The sequence below is a fragment of the Trachinotus anak genome, unplaced genomic scaffold (assembly GCF_046630095.1).
Source record: "Trachinotus anak isolate AG129_WGS33_773 ecotype Australia unplaced genomic scaffold, CSIRO_AGI_Tana_v1 ptg000014l, whole genome shotgun sequence".
NCBI lineage: Eukaryota > Metazoa > Chordata > Actinopteri > Carangiformes > Carangidae > Trachinotus > Trachinotus anak.
In genome coordinates this window covers 3,646,620-3,667,621 of record NW_027273865.1, presented here as the reverse complement: position 1 = coordinate 3,667,621, position 21,002 = coordinate 3,646,620, and the positions used below count along the sequence as shown (strand labels likewise).

The following is a 21,002-nucleotide window of genomic DNA, read 5'->3' as shown; positions in this document are numbered from 1 at the left end:
TTATCCTCTACAATATAACACACGTATGACCTCTAAAAAGATAGCCAATTGCTGCAACATGGTTATGTCCTGTGGTTGTATGTGTTGCCATATATTTGAGTTCATCTTTACAGCTGTGTGGGAACACCATTTATAAAGTTTACTGTGATGGCCACTCTATTATTAAGCTAGCATGTTCTGATGCTCAAGTAGCTAATATGTATGGGCTCATTGCATCTTTTAGTACAATGTTTGGTCCTTTAATTCTTATCCTATTTACATACATGAAAATTCTTCTAGTTTTTCTGGTTCTAAACAAACCAGACAAAAAGCTGTCAGTACCTGCACACCTTACCTTGCTTCCATATTCAACTTTTCTGTTGGAGGCAGCTTTGAATTAATACAGAGCAGGTTTAACATGAAGAGTGTCTCCAATATGTTGTGTATTTTCTTATCCTTATATTGGCTTACATGCCAGCCGCTCTTCAACCCTGTAATGTATGGACTGAAAATGTCAAAAATGCCATAGGTAAAAGTCTGATGTCAAATGTGGGCTCTTAATATTAAGTCATCTTACAGATTTATTTATTTGCTTTAATTTGATCAGACCTTAGTATTCTAATGCAGAACTGTGCTTTTTCATATTGTACCTATACCTCTAGTGAAGCTTTACTGTTTTAGAAACAATACTTTGCAACATATTTTACCAGAAATAAGCTGAATATATTTAATATGGAATGAGAAATTAATTATTTATTTATATTTATATTTTATTTCACTATATAAATTACATAAAATCACGTTACACTTAACAGAATGCTACTCTCCACTTCCCTTTATACACTACCTCCTATTTCTACACGTATTTTTTAAAATGCACTACAAATGTTTTTAAAATTAAAATGCACAAATCCTATATGTGACAGACGATATACTTCATTTGAAACATTTTTAGTTGTTCCTATTTCTTAGACCTGTTTCTAGATCAAACTGTCTAAATCTTTAGATAAAAATTTCGAGAGCAAATATGTACAGTATATCAAAGATAATAACTCATATAAGTTAGAATGTGTTACCCGTAACCAGTGTGCATAATGTATGAAAATCTAAAGGTGCCGTTTTTTGATGGTTCAGATTAAAATTACACACTGAATAGAGGATATAATTTTTAAAAATTATGCAAATCTGATATGAACAATCCAACACATACTAAAATATGAGAACAATGAGCTTCCAGTTTTGCTTTGGTATGGAGTTCTAAACAAAATACCAAAACAAGGTAAAGAGACAAGATAAGGGATTTTGACACGGAGACAGCAAGAACTCTGCAAAGCTCTGCAAAGCAATAATTTTCAAAGTTAAAGGTTCATTTATTGTCATTCTTAACATGTTGACCCATGAAGAACGAAATTCGTGACTCAGGTCCAGCAGCATACAATAAAGGGCAGTACTTACGGCCATACCACCCTGAACACGCCCGACCTCAGAAGCTAAGCAGGGTTGGGCCTGTTTAGTACTTTGATGGGAGGCTGCCTGGGAATACCAGGTGCTGTAAGCTTTGTTGCAGCCTCAGAGTCCACTGTTTATATTGTGACTGTTTCTCTCCTGCAGATCTCTCTGAGCTCACTTCAACAGTTTCTTTATCTTAAACCATCAACTTGACTTCTAGACCCCATTCCAACAAGGCTGTTCAAAGAAGTTTTTCCTTTAATCAACACCTCTATAGCAAGTCTGATTAACTTATCTTTATCAACTGGTTATGTACCACAGGCTTTTAAAGGTGCAGTAATCAAACCTCTACTTAAAAAGCCTACTCTCGATCCAGATGTTTTAGCCAATTATAGACCTATATCCAACCTCCCCTTTATTTCCAAAATCCTTGAGAAGGTCGTTGCAAACCAGTTATGTGATTATTTGCACAGGAAAGATTTTCAGTCAGGTTTTTGAGTCAATCATAGCACAGAAACAGCTCTGGTTAAGGTTATCAATGATCTCTTCAAAGCCTCAGACAATGGATTTGTCTCTATACTTGTCCTACTTGATCTAAGTGCTGCATTTGACACCATTGATCATAACATTTTATTACAGACTAGAGCATATGGTTGGCATTAAAGGAACCGCACTAAGCTGGTTTAAGTCATATTTGTCAGATAGACTCCAGTTTTTATAATATGAAACAGCAGAAAAAAAGAGGTCAAGGACAAGGTTAACTGAAATCTGGAGGCTACGTGTAGAGTGAAGCATGAACCAGAATTACTTAAGAAGATCACAGCACTGCAGTGTGAGCATAATTTTATACTGTCCAAAAATGTTTGAAGACTGCTGGTACAAGTCAGACAAAGGTACTTTGAGTTTAGCGATAAGCCCAATATGTTACTAGCTCAGCAGCTTAGACAATCACTGGCCTCCAGAGCCATACATTGCATTGAGTCAAATGATGGTAGCTTATCTGCAGACCCTGAAAGCATCAATACAAGTTTTGCAGTTTTTTAGGCTAATGTTTATCAATCGCAGGGTGAACCAGGTCACAAGGAAATAGAATCATTTTTTAAAAATATGAATTTGCCCAAACTGTCAATTCAGTTAATGTGCTAGATGCTGATGTTAGGCTGGACAAAATAAATAAAAAGTCATCTCCTCCTTCCCCGACAATAAATCAGCTGGTCCAGATGGTTTTAGTATAGATTTTTTTTAAACCTTTGGTTCTAAATTGTCACCTTTGCTTCTGTGTATGTTGAATCATTCTGGACGAACCTCTAGCTTTCCACCCACTCTGTATAAAGCCAACATTTCTTTGATCCTAAAACCAGGCTGGGACCCTAAGGCGGTTTTGTCATATTGCCCGATTTCATTGTGGCCTATTGAAACCAAAATCCTTAGTAAAGTTCTGGCCAACAGTCTAAGGCTGCTTTCACACCTGTGGTTTGCTCACATGTTTATAGTGATGCGTTTTGGTTCAATTTTTCTCTGAGTGAAAACAAACTGTACCAAGGGGAAAAAGGCTATAAGTTTACAAACTCATTTACTGAATTGGATCACAGCAAACTTCAGGTGTGAAAACATCCTAATGGAATGCATATGCTGTATTATACACCAGACCAAACTGGTTTTATGCCAGGTAGACATTCGTACTTCAATTTGTACTGCCTCTTCAATAGAGCACTTGGAAGAGGTTGTTATTTCATTAGTTGCACAACGTGCTTTTGATCAGTTGGAGTTAATCTATATGATGATTACACTCTAGAAATTTGGATTTGGACCCTCTTTCATGAAATGGATTGAGATTATCTACTCTAACCTAAAGCCTCAGTTATTACCAATCAAAAATATTTCTCCCCATTTTGCAATTGATCGTGGGACCTGTCAAGGCTGCCCTCTTTCTCTATTTCTTTTTGCAGTTATCACTGAATCATTAGCTGTCAGCATCAGACAGAACACTTTGATATTTTCCTTTGACATGTATGGATATAAACATCACCTTATGTTATATGCAGATGACATAATTTTGTACATCTTCAACCTGCAATCATCTATACCACTTCCATCCATGCCAAGGCCCCCCCAAATAGCATTAGCTTATGGCCGGGGACCCCTTTTGCAAATCCACTGACTATACTATGGCAAATGTGAAAAAAAAACGAAAACAACTTTTGAATACATTTTCTTACTTTAATTAATGCAGTTGTACAGCCTGACACTTACTCTGTTAACATATTATTTACTTAACTGTTTTCCAGAGTGCATTCACACCGAATAATAAACTTTTTAACAAAATGTTGACAGATAAAAACAGAACAAAAGAGCAGAGCAAACTTCACTCAGCTATGTGTGTGTGTGTCTGTGTCTGTGTGTTTCTGTGTATTTGTGCCAGGGAGTGAGAGACAGAGAGCACACTAGTGGGAGGTCTGTCAGTGCTATACGCATGTCATTGTCCACATGTAGATGTGTTTTGCTTTAAAGATTCTGTAAAGCAGAAAAAGTTCTGAGTTTGCCACACCACAGAAAAATGGCATATCAAACCCCCTGCCAAATTTGAATGAATAAAAATATTGCCAAATATATAAAATTAGGTTTCAAACTTGTGAAAAAATAACCAGTATTATCAACGCTGGGGTGTGTCCGCTGGAGGCACTGAAACCACGCTCACCATCGGGAGAGCTTCTGCATCGCTTAATGGTCTAACAAATTTATGCTGAAAGGAAACACGACTGCGTCCAACAGCTATATTGATTGTACACACAGACACACATACACATGGATGAAGCGAAACTATCCTTCTGGACATGAAATGAAGGGAAACATCATGAGTGAATAACAATGATTATCTATTCATACATTATTCTCTAATTACTAATAACACCACACTGTTGGTATTGCAGCCTCTAGGAAAGACACATTTTGGGAGGGAAGGCTTAGCAAACCAGCAATAACTCGACACTGAGCAGGAGAACCACTGATGCTAGTACATTCCATACTTTTATACCGTTACAGCTTTAGGGGCAGGATGTGCAAAATGGGGGTCTAAGTGCATCACCAGTACCCTGTTTAGGGCCACCCAAAAACGCTCAACACAAAACTTATGAAACACAGTTTCTGTAACTGTACAATTCAGTACCACACAAGTTTCACGTTTCACAGATTTTCAGGAGTAGTTCTCCAACATATATATTGATTTTATAAACAACTCTGTGAATTTGCTTTACAGGATCTTTAAATTGGCAAAATAAAATTGAACAAGTTAAACATAATATTGACTTTTGGAAAACTCTTCCAATCTCTCAGGTTGGCAAGATTAATGCAATCAAGATGATTATATTGCTGTGCTTTCTCCATTTGTTTGAGGGAATGTTTTATTGCTCTGTCTTATTTGAAGCAGTTGGATTGAATTGGAATTCAATTATCATACCTTTTCTCTGGAATAACAGAGCAATCAGGATTACTAAAAAACATTTATCAAAATCAAAAGATGTGGGTTGTTTTAACTTCCCAAACTTTATATGTACTATTGGGCTGCTCATTTGTCCATTCTGACATGGTGGACAGACTCCTGTCCAGCATGGTTACTCATTAAGCAATTGCTTTTTAATATAACTTCATTGCCTGCTCTCTAAGTCATATTATATATTGTATATACTATGTATACGTACAGCTTTGTTTTTAGCAATACTTTACAAATTTCAAAGCAGATAAAATTACATATTAAGGCTCCAAAAATCTATGTGGATACTCCAATCTGTGACAATCATTCCCTTGTACATCAAGTTTTTTCAGATATTCACAAATTTGAAACTATTTCAGGAAATATGTGCCTATTTTTGAAATCCTGGACAAACATGGGTCCCTAGGGGCAATTAATGCATTTGATCCTGTTTCTCGCAGATTCAACATAAGAAAACTTTATTGAGAAGAGCAGTATTTAGGCAGGCATTGGCAAATGAACTGAATGGCGTACTAAATGAGGAAGTCTGGGATGAGTGTTTAAAGAGTATACAGGATTGTTCAGTCAAAGTCAGCCATTATGTATACCTTATATATAGGTGGTTGTGGTGGGTGGAAGGGTTAACAAAACGTTGGACTTAACACAGAACTCCGCTGTTCATTTCCTGTTTCAAACTGGTAGTCAGTGTTGTTTCCTCTTCCCACCACTACGATCCTTCTATGCCCTTGTTTTCCTTATGTGCTCCTGCGTTTCCCACTCCTCTTGTGTTTGTCTCCAGTTTGTCTTTTGGATCTGTTTGTGTATGTAGCTGGGCATGGCCTCCCGGTTCCCGCCAGTTCTGCCACCGCACCTGTCTCCAATCTTCCTCATCAGCTTCACCCTCTGCAGTAGTTAAGACCGGCTCAGACCTGCACTTTTCACCAGATTGTACAGTTACCTCTCTCCGTACCATGTCCGGCTAGTAATTCAAGTTTTTTGCCTTTGTTGTGAAACTCTGAGCACTTTTTTCCCTGCTCCAGATTTGGTGCCCTGCTACCGTGTGTGCTCAGCCAGCAACTCCCTCCCTGTCTCTCTGCACCTCCTACGCCACCAATTCAGAGCTTTTTCACGGTGAGGTAGAGAAGTGTCGTGGGTTTCTCCTCCAACACAGCATGGTTTTCTGCCAGCATTCCCTTGCCTTTGCTTTGGAGTCATCTAAGAAAAATTTAGTTTTGGGCCCTTTTAGAGGTAGAACTTTCACAATCCATTGTCTACCCTGTCCTACGATAGCTTTGAGGAAAAAGTTAACTCTGTTTTTGACCATCCTAATCGCTCTGGCAATGCACACCAGGGAAACAGAAGCAACACGGGATGAGCAAATTTTGAAGTTGTTTGTCTCACTAACCATCCTGCCTCCCGGATTTCTCTGCCTTCTTCCAGCAGAACCACCCATTCCACCCTGATAACCCCTGGTAAGTCGCAGGAGATGGCGGAGGACAAACCCATGCAACTGGGCCGAGCTGGTCTGTTGGTAACGGAGCAGCTCCAGAGGATCAGATCCAGTGAGTCTATTTATTGTGGAAAGTCTGGTCATTTCCTTGCCACCTATCCCATACGGCCAAAAGAGAAGCCTCATCAGTTAATGTGGGGTAGTGATGAGCCAGATTGATAACCAATCCCCCCGAGAAAAGTTGTTTGCAATTGCCTTCTACTCTTTGTCATCTTCAGTTGTCTCTCTGTGACGAAGAGCGCTTCGTCGCCTGGCTTTGTAAATATGGCACCATGCACTTTTGACTGTTGGGGTGTGGAAACACATGCGCTTCAATAATTGCACAAGCACTTTAATAGGAGCAACAGCACTTTATTGAAGATTTGCACAATACATTTGAATACATTGCATTTTGCACATTTGTATGGTTATACTTGGCACTATTGATTGATGGAATATTTGTCTCCATATTTATTGTCCTTTTTTAATCTGGCTGGCAGGTACTGTGTAGGCCACACAGCTCCACCTGAAAGAGAGGGACATGGGAGTAAATGTGCAGCCATATTTTAATGGATAAAACAATGAGCTTAAAGCTAAGCCAAAAGAAAATTTAATGGTTGATGTAATGTGTAGTACGTTCTATAAGTGTATGAAGGTGCAATGAGGTAGAGGTACACATTGAGCCCAGGGATAAAAGAGTGAACTACAGCTCCAAAAGTTGAAAAACACACAATCACAGAAACATCTCATGCGCAGGCTACAACACTTTAAGAGGCTTTCACCTGTTTGCATGTCTCTCTCCACTACTTCTGTGTGCGTGCTCTGTAAGTCCCTGTGATGACATCACTCCTTGCAGTTGTTTTTGTCTACAATTCAAACAGAAAAGCAAACTGGACTGTTAGTGAAAAAGGGGTCAATCTGCTTTTTTTTTTTTTTTTTTTTTTTTAATAGCGGGTCTACCCATGTTTAAAAAACCCACTTATACCTGCTAATTTTGGTGGGGAAAAAAGGGTATAAAGTACCTCTGTCCACACCAACTGACCTGGCTGACGACTTTTTTTTTTTTTTTTTTCTCTCCTTGTCTGACCTCCCCTTTTGCTTTGCCTCTGATACTTTGGACACTGAAGGTCTTCTCTCTTTGCTAGTGAACCATCTTTCCTGTTTCATTTGAATCTTTTCACAATTGCAGCTTCTGTTTACACATGAGGATGTTCCGGATACCTTGGTTGGACGCCTATTCCAGTTTCTCTACCTACTTCACCGTGTCAGTGTATGGACATGAACTTCCTGTAAAAATTTAATTTGAGACCCATTTTTCCATGAGCTCCCACACATAGATGTTGTGTAAAACCTATTCCTTTGTCAATAGTAGCAGAAATAGTCAGTCGTATAAGTCGACCATTATCCCTACTCTCATACAACCATGAAGGTACCTTTCCAAAGCAAGTGGTTGTGAGACCCTTCTTCCAGATGAAGTACTTAAGTCTACAAAAACAATCTCCCTGTCACATTCTTTCCCAGAAGTAAGCAATCTTTCCTAACTGCCAACATGCTTCCATGGTCATCAGCTAGATTTGTCCTAGTAGTCACTGTCCCATATCATCTTCAGTGTTCCCCACATCTGTGTGGGTCCTACAAATCAAAGACATGTTTGGTTGAATGATTAATTCATATTTCCTGTAGCTGTAAATATAACACCCTTTCCACTACTCAAAAAAACCTGTTAAAAGCCACTAACATCGGGCTTTTGTCAGCAAAGGAAAAGGTTACAACCAGTATTCAGACCCAGGTCAAATCTGAAGTAGATACGGGAATTTATTTTCCAGCTCCAATCAGCATTGATGTAAACACAACACCCTGGTAAGCTAGCTGGTTCTCATTTCCTGCTGTAATGTCTTTCAGAGCACACAAACACATGCCGTCACCTGTCCAGCATGGTGCTGTTATACCAGAAACACCATGGCTACATTGAGCTTGGGGGTGAAAGAGTGAGCTGCAGCTCCGAAAGTTTTAAAATCACACAATCATTGATTGAAGCATCTCATACTGAGGCTCTGGCACCCCAACAGGTTCTTACCCATTTGCATAGTGGCTAGCAGCTCACTTGTCCTCCTTTGCATCTGTGTGTGCACTCTTTAAGTGCTCTTTAAGTGCATGTGATGACACCGCTCCTTGTAGTTATGTATCCTCAGTCTGCACAGAAAGGCAAACTCAACTGTCAGTGGAAAAGGGGTTAGTTGGATTTCATTAGTGGGTTTACCTGCATTTAAAATATTCACTTATACCTGCTAATTTTGGTGGAAAAAGATAATGATTTTGAATGGTTGTTTGTCAAGATACTGTATGACAGTTCTGTGATAGACTTATCTGGGATAAATAGGTATGAATGAAAAGATAAATAGATGGATAAAGGAAATGCAAATTGACTGAAATACAATCTTTTAGGGTACTCAAATAAGGCACTTCCTGTATTAAGGGTTTGGGTTAGAGGTTGCAAACAACAGGCCCCCAAAGTTTTCCTTTTTGCTTGTAACATAAATTAAACATGAGTACCTTTCATAATGAGGTGACACTGCTGCTGTGGGTTTCCCCTGTCTTTAAAAGTTGAAGAGAAGTCGAAGAGTTTCAGCTCAGTTAGGAGGGACTGGCAGTAAGACTAGATCAGGATATCAGGTGAATGCTCTCATTCACAAAATGCCACAGATAATGCAGTGACTTTGACATGACATTGGACTATTTAGGAATGCTTTTTACAACTGTTTACATAATGAATATAATAATTTGTCAAGCATTATTACCCTCTTTTTTTTTTTTTTGTTCATGAGTGCTTTATGTTTAACTTTAAAATTGTGCCAGTTGAAACTAGTGACATCATTGTTAAAATCATGTTAGAATTCACACAATGTCAAACATTTTTGATATTTTTAACTTAAGAATTACATTGAATTCTAAACAAGGGAATGGTAAGTTTGGAGAATTTGTTCTATTTCTATGAGGCCTAATTCCTGCACTGAAAGTAGACTGAACATAGCTTGTGTGTTAATGCACTGAGTTAAAAAGAAGTGTAAATTTGATATTTAAAGTAGTTTGATTTCTACAAATCTGTTAGAAAAATATCCAGTGCAACTTGTGAACCAAACAGATCATCATGCTGAACTCATCACAGGTTTCTTATTTCACACTTGCTGCCTATTTTGACACTGGCAATTTGAAGTACTTCAATTTCATGATTGTGCTGTTTTTATACATTTTTATTGTCAGTGTAAACATTTTGCTGATTGTGGTTATCTGTATGAACAGGAGTTTACATGAACCCATGTACCTGTTTCTGTGCAGCCTGTTTGTAAATGAACTGTATGGTAGTACAGGGTTGTTTCCATTCCTGCTGTTTCAGATCCTCTCTGACATTCACACTGTTTCTGCTTCACTTTGTTTCCTGCAGATTTATTGTGTACACACATATGGAGCAATAGAATATTTAAATTTAGCCATAATGTCTTATGATAGATACCTCGCTATCTGTTATCCTCTACAATATAACACACGTATGACATCTAAGAAGATTGCCAAACTTATTGCTGGAACATGGTTATATCCTTTGCTTGCATGTATTGTCATAATATATTTGAATTCCTATTCACAACTGTGTGGGAACACCATTTACAAAGTTTACTGTGATAGTCACTCTGTCGTTAAGCTTTCATGCTCTCATGCTCATGTAACTAATATATATGGACTCATTGCATCTTTTGGTACAATCTTTGGTGCTTTAATTTTTATCCTGTTCACCTATATGAAAATTCTTCTAGTTTGTTTTTCTGGTTCTAAACAGACCAGACAAAAAGCTGTCAGTACCTGCACTCCTCACCTTGCTTCCATATTCAACTTTTCTGTTGGGGCCAGCTTTGAATTAATACAGAGCAGGTTTAATATGAAGAGTGTCCCCAATATGTTGCGTATTTTCTTATCCTTATATTGGCTTACATGCCAGCCGCTCTTCAACCCTGTAATGTATGGACTGAAAATGTCTAAAATCCGTGTCATAGGTAAAAGTCTGATGTCAAATGTGGGCTCTTAATATTAAGTCATCTAACAGATTTATTTATTGGCTTTAATTTGATCAGACCTTTAAGTATTTTAATGCAGAACTGTGCATTTACATATGTGAAAAATAAAGTTGTTTTAGAAACAATACTGTGCAACAATTGGTGAAATGAACTGAATGTCTTTAATATGAAATAAATACTTACCATTGCAAGTATTTATTTCTATTTATATTTTATTACATTATGTAAATTACATAAAAATCACATGAATGCAATGCTACTCTACACTACCTCAACAAGGCCTTTAGAGCTGACACTAGACACATTATTTCTAAACTGGCTTGGCTGAGGATAATGTATGTAATTCATATTAAGTATATAATATGGAATCTGAATGTAGTTTCTTCAATTTCAATTTTATGCATTTGCTAATTGCTAACATTTTATGATGTTCCTACTTCTTATGCCTGTTTCTTGTGCTGCTGTAACATCTGAATTACCCCTCATTAAAGATCTTGTATTTTCTTATTTGACCAAGCGGTATCACTCACACTGATAGCATACAATATCTAAGTGTCAAACCTAAAGCTAATAATAATTACAGACCAGTTGCACTGACTTTATTCGAAACTATACTGGAGTGATATGTAGATGCAGGAAACTGCTCAGCCTTAATATTTTATTGAAATTTAGCATTACAGCAGCAGTAGACATAGATGAGACTGGTCAGTAGGAACACTCTACAATGTCAGTTAAGCCGTAAACTGCAAGTAACTGTCTTGCAGCTGCTAAAATGTCTTTTTTTTACTCTACTTCATATTGATATAACTTAGATTTAGTTGTTTTCAGTATTCAGTCTTGTGTTAATCAGTTTGACGGTGATAACAGACTGACCAACCCAGCAGGGCTACTCTTTTGTTGAAAGGGATATTTCTGAGTTATTTGATGTGGGGTTGTGTTACGTACTTATAGACAGTCATTGTATTACCTGCAGTAGATTTGGATCACTGTCCTACCAGTTTGGAGAGGAACCCAGGAGTACCAGCACAGAAGGTGGGGCCAGCCGCAAAACTGTGTTGTTGCTTGTTTAAAAAAATACCCACTGAATAAAACTTTTTTCCCACTTCTTCTTGCTGGCCTTCTAGTTTTCCTTCTCTCTGTTTCAGCCAGTTCATTCTCCATTTGCAATAGTTCTTTTCTTGTATACTCTGTATATTATCATAAAGATATCCTCTTGTCGGGGTACCTCGGTGGCTCACCTGGTAGAGCGCATACCAGTAAGGCAGCAGCCCTGGGTTTGAATCTGACCCACGGCCCTTTGCTGCATGTCATCCCCTCTCTCTCCCTGACTTTCTTGTCACTCTCTCACTGACCTATCCAATAAAGGCACTAAAAGGCCAAAAAAATAACTTAAAAAAAAATATCCTCTTGTCTCCACACTGAAAATTATTTTATCATTAGTCATAAACACTCATTTTCTTCTGTTGTTGATTCCACAAACCGTTCAAACAGCTGATCTGCAGCATGATACAGTGCGCAAAGTGTGCTTATGAATAGAAATATGGTAGTTCAACGTTTCACAAACTGTACTGACAAAGGAAGAGGCTGTTTGACAGCAAGATTACACTGAAAATATTCTAAATAATACAGACACTTCAACTGATATTGGCTTTTTTCGGTGGGCATTTTTCTTAAGTGGCTAAAACACTTTTTTGCAGCTGGCCCCATCCCCAGTAGCATATCACTGAGCTTCTGTGATGGTACTCCTGGCTGCCTCTGAACTGGTAGAGTGCTGATCCAAATCTACTGCAGGGAATACACTGACTATTAGGGGTTCACAATTCAGAAAATCTCACAATTCGATTAGATTTTGATTCTTGGGATCATAATTCAGTTCAAAATCTATTCTTGATTCAAAAACTATTTTTGATTCAAAAACAATGGTAACTGGTCATAGTATATAATGCTATAAATATATGTATGTATGTATGTATATATATATATATATATATATATATATATATATATATGATTGTCAGAGGTGTAGTGCTATTTCTTTAAGTACCAGTGCGCACCTATAACATGCATGCATATGCAATAAGTTATGGCTCATTTTGAAGGTCATGTAACCACTGTTCCTATGGTGACAGGTTTACATACATCAGTCAACTATGATCACATGATCCAATATCAGACTGATTTTCAACAGTTTCATCATGTTATGAATATTAAGCAGCAGTCAGCCAAACATCCAGCTCAGTGATTGTTAAGTTGTGTGGGTGTTAAGTTGCTCCAGCTCTGCCCAAACTTGAAACAGCTTGCTCAGCACAAAAGATTCAGGGACAACTCAATTCCTTTTCTTTTATTTAATTTCCTCCAGATGGATGTTTAACAGAATAGGTTGATAACCTTAAAGATAAACAAAGAAATATATATATATATATATATATATATACACGTCAGCAAATCATCCATGCATCGTTTAAACTTAAACTCAATACAATGCCTGTAAATAAAAAAGGTACAATTCTACAATTGCACAAAATTAACTAATTACATTTAGCATTAATAAACACGATTAAAGGGCTTGAAATGAAATGCACAGTCCGACATTGATTTCCTCCTACTAGTTGTGTCTTTAGTGCTGACAACGACCAGGAGTCATTTTTTCCCATGCTCTCCAAGCAGGTGTGCAGTTGAAATCAGTGCCCCTATGAGCACCGGCTGCTGTTTCAGGTTCCATTTATACTTGTCCTGCAAGCCTGCATCTAACATGTGTCCTCCAGAGCTCCTTCTTCCCCTCGAAATGATAAAATCCAAAATGTGCCCAAATACTGCCTTCAGTGAAGACAGGGCTGGTTGAATTATTTTTTCTTTTACATTTGTCATTGCACACACTGCACTATATTCTCGCTCACGTCAAGATGTATTCGGGCAGAAGCAACACAGCGCCATCTATAGGGTAGGCTAAACTCATGTCAGGAAAAAATGTAAACCAGCCCTGTTAGACTGAAAAATACGGATTGTTTTTTTTTTTTTTAATTTATGAATTGATTTTGAATCAGTAGAGATAGAATCGCGATTCTAATGTCAATCGATTTTTTTTGCACACCTATACTGACTATAAATAACCTCACACAGCTCCACATTACATAATCCAAACTATCACATTAACATTTGGATTACAGATTGTGCCAATAAGAAATAAGGATAATTGCAATGCAGTTCACCAAAGAAAATACATTAAAACACCAAACTTTGTCAGTACAGAGAAGCAGAGTTAACATTAGCACAGCCACTAAAACTGTGTCAGCCACTGCCACTGATTTTCGTGCGCAACAGACTCCAATTCTGAGTCTTGGTATGACTCAGGCTCAAACATTTGGCTGAGTCTCTCTCTCTTGATACTGCTCTTTCACTGGTATGGAAACCTTGACAGTAAAGACAGCAAGAATTTGCATTAGCACAACCACGGACACTGTATCAGCCACTGCCAGTTACAACCTAACAAACAACATAGACAAATAACTGCGTTACCTGTTCTGATACATCCTCTAGTCACTGATTTTGGTGCACAACGAACTCGTCATTCCTCACCAAACTCCGGAGTCTGGGTCTGACTGAGGCTCAAACATGTGGCTCAGTCTCCGATGTTTCCTCCTCAAACCATCTTGATACTTTCTGCTTTGTCACTGGTCAACCTAGCACAAGCAGCAGTGGTGGGCTGGGTACAAGGCCTGATCCAGAATTTGTATAAATGTGCTTCTAACCCCACTGTTCCCTTTACAATATAACACATGTATGACATCTAACAAGATGTCACACATTAATTGCCTTAACATGGTTATATCTTTTGGTTCTATGTGTTGGCGTAGTTTTGACTTCCTCTTTACAGCTGTGTGCGAACATTATTAACAAATATTACTTTGTTGGCCACTCTGTTGTTAAGCTTTCATGCTCAGTTGCTCATGTGGTAAATATATATGGGCTCATTGTATCTTTTGGTATAATCTTTGGTGCTTTAATTTTTATCCTATTTGTGAAGTGTAGTGTATTGCTTTTCAGGTAAGGAGGGAGGCTAGCTTGACTTAGAATCAACTAGGTACTTTTTTATTATTTACCGAAGAAGACCTGGATGACAACAGAACAAACATTCTAGCAGCGCCCTCTGCTGACTAGTCTGGGCGTGCACTCAAGTTACCACAAAGCTGGTTCACGCCACATCTCCCCCTTTTAAATCCACAGGAGTAACCTTAGCTATATTATGAATTCTGAACTGTACTATTTCCTGTCAAAACATGTAAAGAGTAACTTTGCATTTCTAGTCCATTAAATTAACAACTTCCCCTTTTCAGGTGATAAACAAATGCTATTTTATCTATCCTTCTCTTTCTCTCTCACATCTGAAATTCTTTAACAAGAACAAATCAGCAATACAAATATACATAGAATAGAAAGAAACATCTGTAAGCTACAGGGTAGTGGGTGGACTACCACTCCCTGGTGGAATGGGAAAGGGGGTTTATTCTGCCCCATCTTGCTTCCCTTCCAACTAACTAAAGAGTCAACTTGACAACAGGTTTCACAACCCGTCCAGAGCGTGTCACTTTGACTCTGGGTGTCTGTGTCCCTGTAGCAGTCTCCGATTCAAAACCAGTAGGACCAGGGACATCCTGAGTGATAACACTGCTGTCTGGTGATGTTGAGTTTGTCCCTGGTTGAGTCTCATTAAGTTCTTTGTTCACAATCTGCAATTGCCTGCGGTTTCGTCTGATGGTTTCTCCTCCTGGCATTTTCACAACAAATGACCGTAGTGTCAAAGCCTATATGACCCCAGTCTGGCTCCATTCCTTCTCAATGTCAGTTTTGAGACGCACTCTGTCCCCCACATCCACAGCAGGAAGTGGCTTTGCTGAATATCTCCTGTTGTAGGTTCTTTCATTTTGGCCTTGGCGTCGTTCTACTTTATAATCGGCAAATCAGGCCAAGCTGGCCTCAACAGGTGGTTGAGCTTAGGGACGGTGGTCCATAGTCTCCTTCCCATAAAAAGTCTAGCTGGACTCTCTTTGGTTGGTTCAGTGGCTGTGTCTCTCACAAGAGCTAGCTGAAGGTCTGGTTGTTTCATGATGTTTTTGGCTGTGCAAACTGCACGCTCGGTGAGTCCGTTAGCCTGAGGGTAGTACGGGCTTGATGTTGTGTGCTGTATGTCATATTTGGACATAAAATCCTTGAACTGCTGAGAGACAAACTGCGGGCCATTATCAGTAATCAGTTCTTCTGGAATTCCAAACCGTGTGAATATGCTCAGTAGCTTGCTCACCACAGCTTCACTTGTGGTCCTTGTGAGGCTCAGTATCTCCAGCCACCTTGAGTAGTAGTCCATAACTACTAGGAAGATCTTTCCTTTAAACTCACACAAGTCAGCTGCAAGTTTTTGCCAAGGGAGCTCAGGCAGTGGTGTGGTGATGAGTGGTTCACGGTGCTGGCTTAGTTTGTGTTCTTTGCAATGAGAGCATGACAGCACCTTATCCTTCACTGCTTGGCTGATCAAATGGCATCTCTGTATCTCTCTCGACACTTGTTCAGACCTAGATGCCCATAGTGGATCCTTTCCAGCATCTCGGATCTTAAGGTTAGTGGAATCACTATCTGGTTTGCTCTCTTTAGCAATCCATTTTGTTCACTTAAACTACCTCTCTCCCTGAAATAGCCTGCGGCAAGCTTGGAGACATTTCTTTCATGTTGTGGCCACCCTGTCATGATGTATTGTCTACAAGCTGAAGGGAGTCATCTTTTTCAGTTTCCACTTTTATGTGCTGGTTTGTGTCTCTCCAGCTTTTCAACAGCATCCACATATGCTTGGAGGTCCTCATGTAGTCCATTGTCATCCACTTTGGACTGCGGGTGCCTCGAGAGGGTGTCAGGCACAATCAGGTTCTTGCCTGGAATATACACGGCGACGTGGTTATACTTCATGAGACGAATAAGAAGTTGATGACATCTTAAGGGTGCTCTATCAAGGTCTCTGTGGTTGATAAGCGTCACCAGAGGTTTATGATCAGTCAACAGTCTATAGCTCTCTAGACCACACAAATAAAGATAGAATCTCTCTGAAACCCACACACCAGCGAGACATTCCTTCTCTATCTGTGCGTATTTCTTTTCTGCTTCAGTGAGTGTTCGAGAGCAGTAAGCTACAGGTTTGAGCGTACCTCCATGATCCTGTAGCAGAACGCCGCCAAGTCCATAACTGTATGCGTCAGCACCTACTACAATGGGCCGCTTTGGGTCGAAGTACTGGAGCACAGGAGCGGAAGATATCAATGTTTTAACCTTCCTGAAAGCTTCCTCTTGCTGAGGGCCCCACATCCATGTCATACTTGTTTTCAACAGTTCATTAAGAGGATGCAGGGTTTCTGACAAATGTGGTATGTATCTGCCCCCGTAGTTTACCATACCAAGTATACGTTTCAATTCAGACACATTGTTGGGTGTTTCCAGGGCGGTGATGGCGGAAACTCTCTGTGGGCATGGAGCACTGCCATCCTGGCTGATAACGTGGCCTAAAAAGTGAAGTGAGCTCTGTCTTATCTTACACTTCTGCCGGTTAAGCTTCAAACCCGACCTGTGGATGGTTTCCATGACTTTCCCAAGATTGCGTTCATGTTCTTCCATTGAGGCTCCGAGTACTAGAATATCATCCATATAGACCACTGTTCCTTCATGATCCTGCAACAGCTCTTGCATTTTCCTCTGGAATATCTCTGGAGCGGACATTATTCCAAAAGGGAGCCGTTTGAAGCAATAGCCACCTTTTGGAGTTATGAATGTGGTCAACTTTGAACTTTCTTCATCCAGGGCTATTTGCCAAAATCCACTGGCTGCATCCAGTGTGGTGTAGACTGAGCTTCCAGCTAATTTGTGCAGAATGCTGTCAACAGTGAGTAGGACAAACTTTTCTCTTTTTACATTTTCATTCAGCTTAGTGAGTCCTACACAAATCCTTACTTTTCCAGTCGGCTTGAGCACTGGCACCATAGGTGAAACCCATTCTGTTGGCTCCGTCACACGCTCAATAATGCAATTCTCCTCCATCCACTTTAACTCCTCCTCAACTCGTGGAAGGAGTGGAATGGGTATACAGCGGGGTGCTGCAACACTGTATGGCTTTGCGTTTTCTTCACCAGATCCCCTTTAAGCAGTCCCAACTCTCCATACACACCCACTTCTCCAATGTGCTGTATCAAGCCCAGGTAAGCTGCCATTGATCTGCTCAGCAAATTGTCGCACGTTGACTTTGCCACTATCACTCTGAAATAACAGTCTTTAGTTCCTCTTCCTTTTGTTACCTTTATTTTGGCCAGAAACTGTCCCTCATGGTCCACTTTTCCTCCTGGACTGTCAATTTTTGATGTGACTGGTCTCAGCTTTGGCCTTTCACGAAGTCGGTTATATGTTGCTTCATTTATTATGGTAGTGTCTGCACCAGAATCAATCTTAAAGTTGACTGCAGTCCTACACATGACTATCGTGGTACGCCATGGTGGCTCTGTGTCGGTGATGACTTCGTCCACTGCTGTTCTATTCTGATTAACAGTCTCATTTATGTAGCCTAGGAATAAGATGTCGATCTCCTCAGTCACTTCTTGGATTTGTTTGGTTCTGCATTGGGCAGCAAAATGGCCAATTTTGTGGCATTTATTATATTCTTTACCTTTTGCTGGGCACTGGTCCCTTTTATGAGTGTGACCACACCTGCCACATTTTCTTCTGTGGTTTGCATTATGCCCACCTTTAGCCTCTGTGACTTTGTTTTTCCACTTACTTTTATATGGCTTTGTCTTCACTTCATCAACATTTTCTGCTGCACCGGTCTCCAAATGCCTGGCCATATCCGCAGCTTTCTTTAATGTGAGATCACTGGTCATCTGCAGTTTGAATGAAAGATCTTTGTCTTTGATTCCTATGACAAGCCTCTCTTTCATCTCCTCTTCTTTCTCATAAAAATCACAGTGAGCAGCGAGCTCATACAGATGCCTCAGGTATTGTTCAATAGTCTCGTCTGCCCCTTGGATCCACGAGTGGAAACGTGCTCGCTCGAAAAAATCACGTTTCACTTCGGCACGAAGTGCTCCTCAAAAAGACACAATACCTGGTCAAAGTCCTCAGCCCCTTCGTCCTCCGTCAAGTTAAATGACTTGTACACTTGTTCCGCTTCTGGGCCCATGGAGTATATCAGCACACTCACTTGGATGTCGGCAGACTCATTAGCGAGCTTCGTTGCAAAAGCGTTGCTTCCAGTTCGGCCATTCCTCCGGTTTGGCAAAATTGAACTGCTCCGGCGCCAAAAACTTGCTGCTAATCTCCGACAAACTGTTCCAAAAACGCTGCGTGTTCACTTCTGACACCATGTGAAGTGTAGTGTATTGCTTTTCAGGAAAGGAGGGAGGCTAGCTTGACTTAGAATCAACTAGGTACTTTTTTATTATTTACCGAAGAAGACCTGGATGACAACAGAACAAACATTCTAGCAGCACCCTCTGCTGACTAGTCTGGGCGTGCACTCAAGTTACCATAAAGCTGGTTCACGCCACACTATTCACTTACATGAAAATTCTTCTAGTTTGTTTTTCTGGTTCTAAACACACCAGACAAAAAGCTGTCAGTACTTGCACTCCTCACCTTGCTTCCATATTCAACTTTTCTGTCGGGGCCAGTTTTGAATTAATACAGAGCAGGTTTAATATGAAGAGTGTCCCCAATATGTTGCATATTTTCTTATCCTTATATTGGCTTACATGCCAGCCCCCCTCAACCCTGTAATGTATGGACTGAAAATGTCTAAAATCCGTGTCATAGATAAAAGTCTAATGTAAAACTTAGGCTCTTAATATTAAGTCATCTAACAGATTTTTTTTATTGGCCTTAATTTGATCAGACCTTTAAGTATTTTAATGCAGAACTGTGCATTTACATAACATGTGAAGTAAATTAACTTATTCAACCTGTTTCCTTCTGTAAATACAGAAACATAATGTCCCCAAAATAAGAAATGAACGGAATGTCTTTAATATGAAATTAGAAAGTAAATGTACCATTGCAAGTATTTATTTATATTTACATGTAGCCAGATGAACATGGGCTAAGTGATGTTTCCAAACTGTTCACATAACAAACTGTAGTATTTCAAGGTCTTACTTTGAGGCTAAGGCAGATAATACTGTTTCTTTCGGTGTACATTACTGTCACTTTAAGAAGGTTATGTCATGTGAGATCACATAATCCCACGAGTATCCATCAGCAGAGCAAGCAGCAACTTTGGAATATTATTGGATTTGGGGGCTGGTGAACTCTGAAGTCACCCACTGGATGTGGAGGAGCAGGAGGATGCACCAGAGCAGGAGGTAGGCCTAAATGACCTAACCAATGAAGACCTGGAGGAGGGACCATCGCCCTACTCCCATCCCACATTGGGGAGTGTTGCTGTGCCGTTGATGAACTGGAAAAGAAGCCTGTGGCTATTCCAAGGAAAAGGAAGGAAGGAAATGTCAGGGTAGACACACCCTTTACAACAGTAGGAATATGCACAAACCCCTTTAACGTACCTAGGTCAGCATGTAATGCTGTGTCCCTTCGTGCAGATGTATTCTTCCAGGTGCTGTATGGTACACCATGCTTCAAAACTTAAGGAGGAAGCAAATGTGTAAGGAAGTCACTGGGACGTTGACTCTAAGCAGGGGAGAATGTACTGTAGTCATGTTTCCAAATTGTAATATTTCAAGGTCTTACTCTGAGGTTAAGGCAGATAATACTGTTTCTTTTGGTGTATGATACTGTCACTTTAAGAAGGTTAGAACGCGTGAGATCACGTAATCCCCTGAGACTTTGGGTAAACAGAGAAGGCTCTGCCTAAAAAAGAAGTGAATGAAATAAGGTGTGTATTCTGTAGGAAAATATCCTTTAAAATGTCGCTGAAATACACAAATGATTATCAACATCAGCCAGTGAGTTCATGCTTAAGCTACACAAGTAAGGATGATGAGTGATGACTTTGTATAGTGCCGATTTCTGTAGATTGGTAACACGAGTGTGTATGATCTCTTTGCCGTGCTGCAAGGAATTTTGAAAAGCAGAGCAGTGTGAGTGGTATACAAGTACTGTTAATCATATCATTGTGTTATATGCTGAATCTCAGTTAAATGTGACCATTTTGTGTGCTTCTACCCAACTTTAGAGGGGAGATATACTGTGTGAACTTCCAGCTGTGTGTGTCCTGGACAGCATACTGCATACTGGAGTGAGAGTGAGTTTATGACTGTCATTCAAAATGTATTTGGCATTCAAAGTATATTTGTGAATACATACAGTATTGTTGACAAATGTACATTTTCTGTGAAGTAATGCACTTTATGTAAGACAGTTTCTTATTTTTCTTTTGTCAGCAAGTGTCACTACTGTTGTCTATGTGGTCTAATTTGTTGATATGTTCTACATTACAGTCTATTTGGCCTGTATTGCCTATATTTGCTAAACATTTTAGAGTTGTCTATACAGACTACACTGTTTACAA

General features: G+C 39.5%; 1 protein-coding gene and 1 pseudogene across 6 annotated transcripts; both read left to right on the top strand.

Annotated features, from left to right (window-relative positions):
* Window positions 1–1,428: 1,428 nt before the first annotated feature.
* Window positions 1,429–1,537, top strand: LOC139632482 (5S ribosomal RNA; annotated as a pseudogene).
* Window positions 1,538–4,107: 2,570 nt separating this feature from the next.
* LOC139632332 (olfactory receptor 6N1-like) lies at window positions 4,108–12,350 on the top strand. 6 transcript variants are annotated; one of them, XM_071497220.1, is made up of 4 exons: window positions 4,108–6,028; window positions 6,341–6,459; window positions 6,626–6,699; window positions 7,576–12,350. In XM_071497220.1, the coding sequence occupies exon 4, from the start codon at window positions 9,535–9,537 to the stop codon at window positions 10,462–10,464; it is 930 nt and encodes a 309-aa protein (XP_071353321.1). In that variant the 5' UTR covers window positions 4,108–6,028; window positions 6,341–6,459; window positions 6,626–6,699; window positions 7,576–9,534; the 3' UTR covers window positions 10,465–12,350. The 6 variants fall into 6 exon arrangements, with proteins under 6 accessions (XP_071353321.1, XP_071353320.1, XP_071353318.1 ...); XM_071497219.1 differs by lacking the exon at window positions 6,626–6,699; XM_071497217.1 differs by having other exon boundaries at window positions 6,338–6,699.
* Window positions 12,351–21,002: the final 8,652 nt, after the last annotated feature.

What these genes read in the sequence shown, in the direction of transcription:
- LOC139632332 (XM_071497219.1), top strand. Translation starts at nt 9,535, where the DNA reads ATGCTGAACTCATCACAGGTTTCTTATTTCACACTTGCTGCCTATTTT.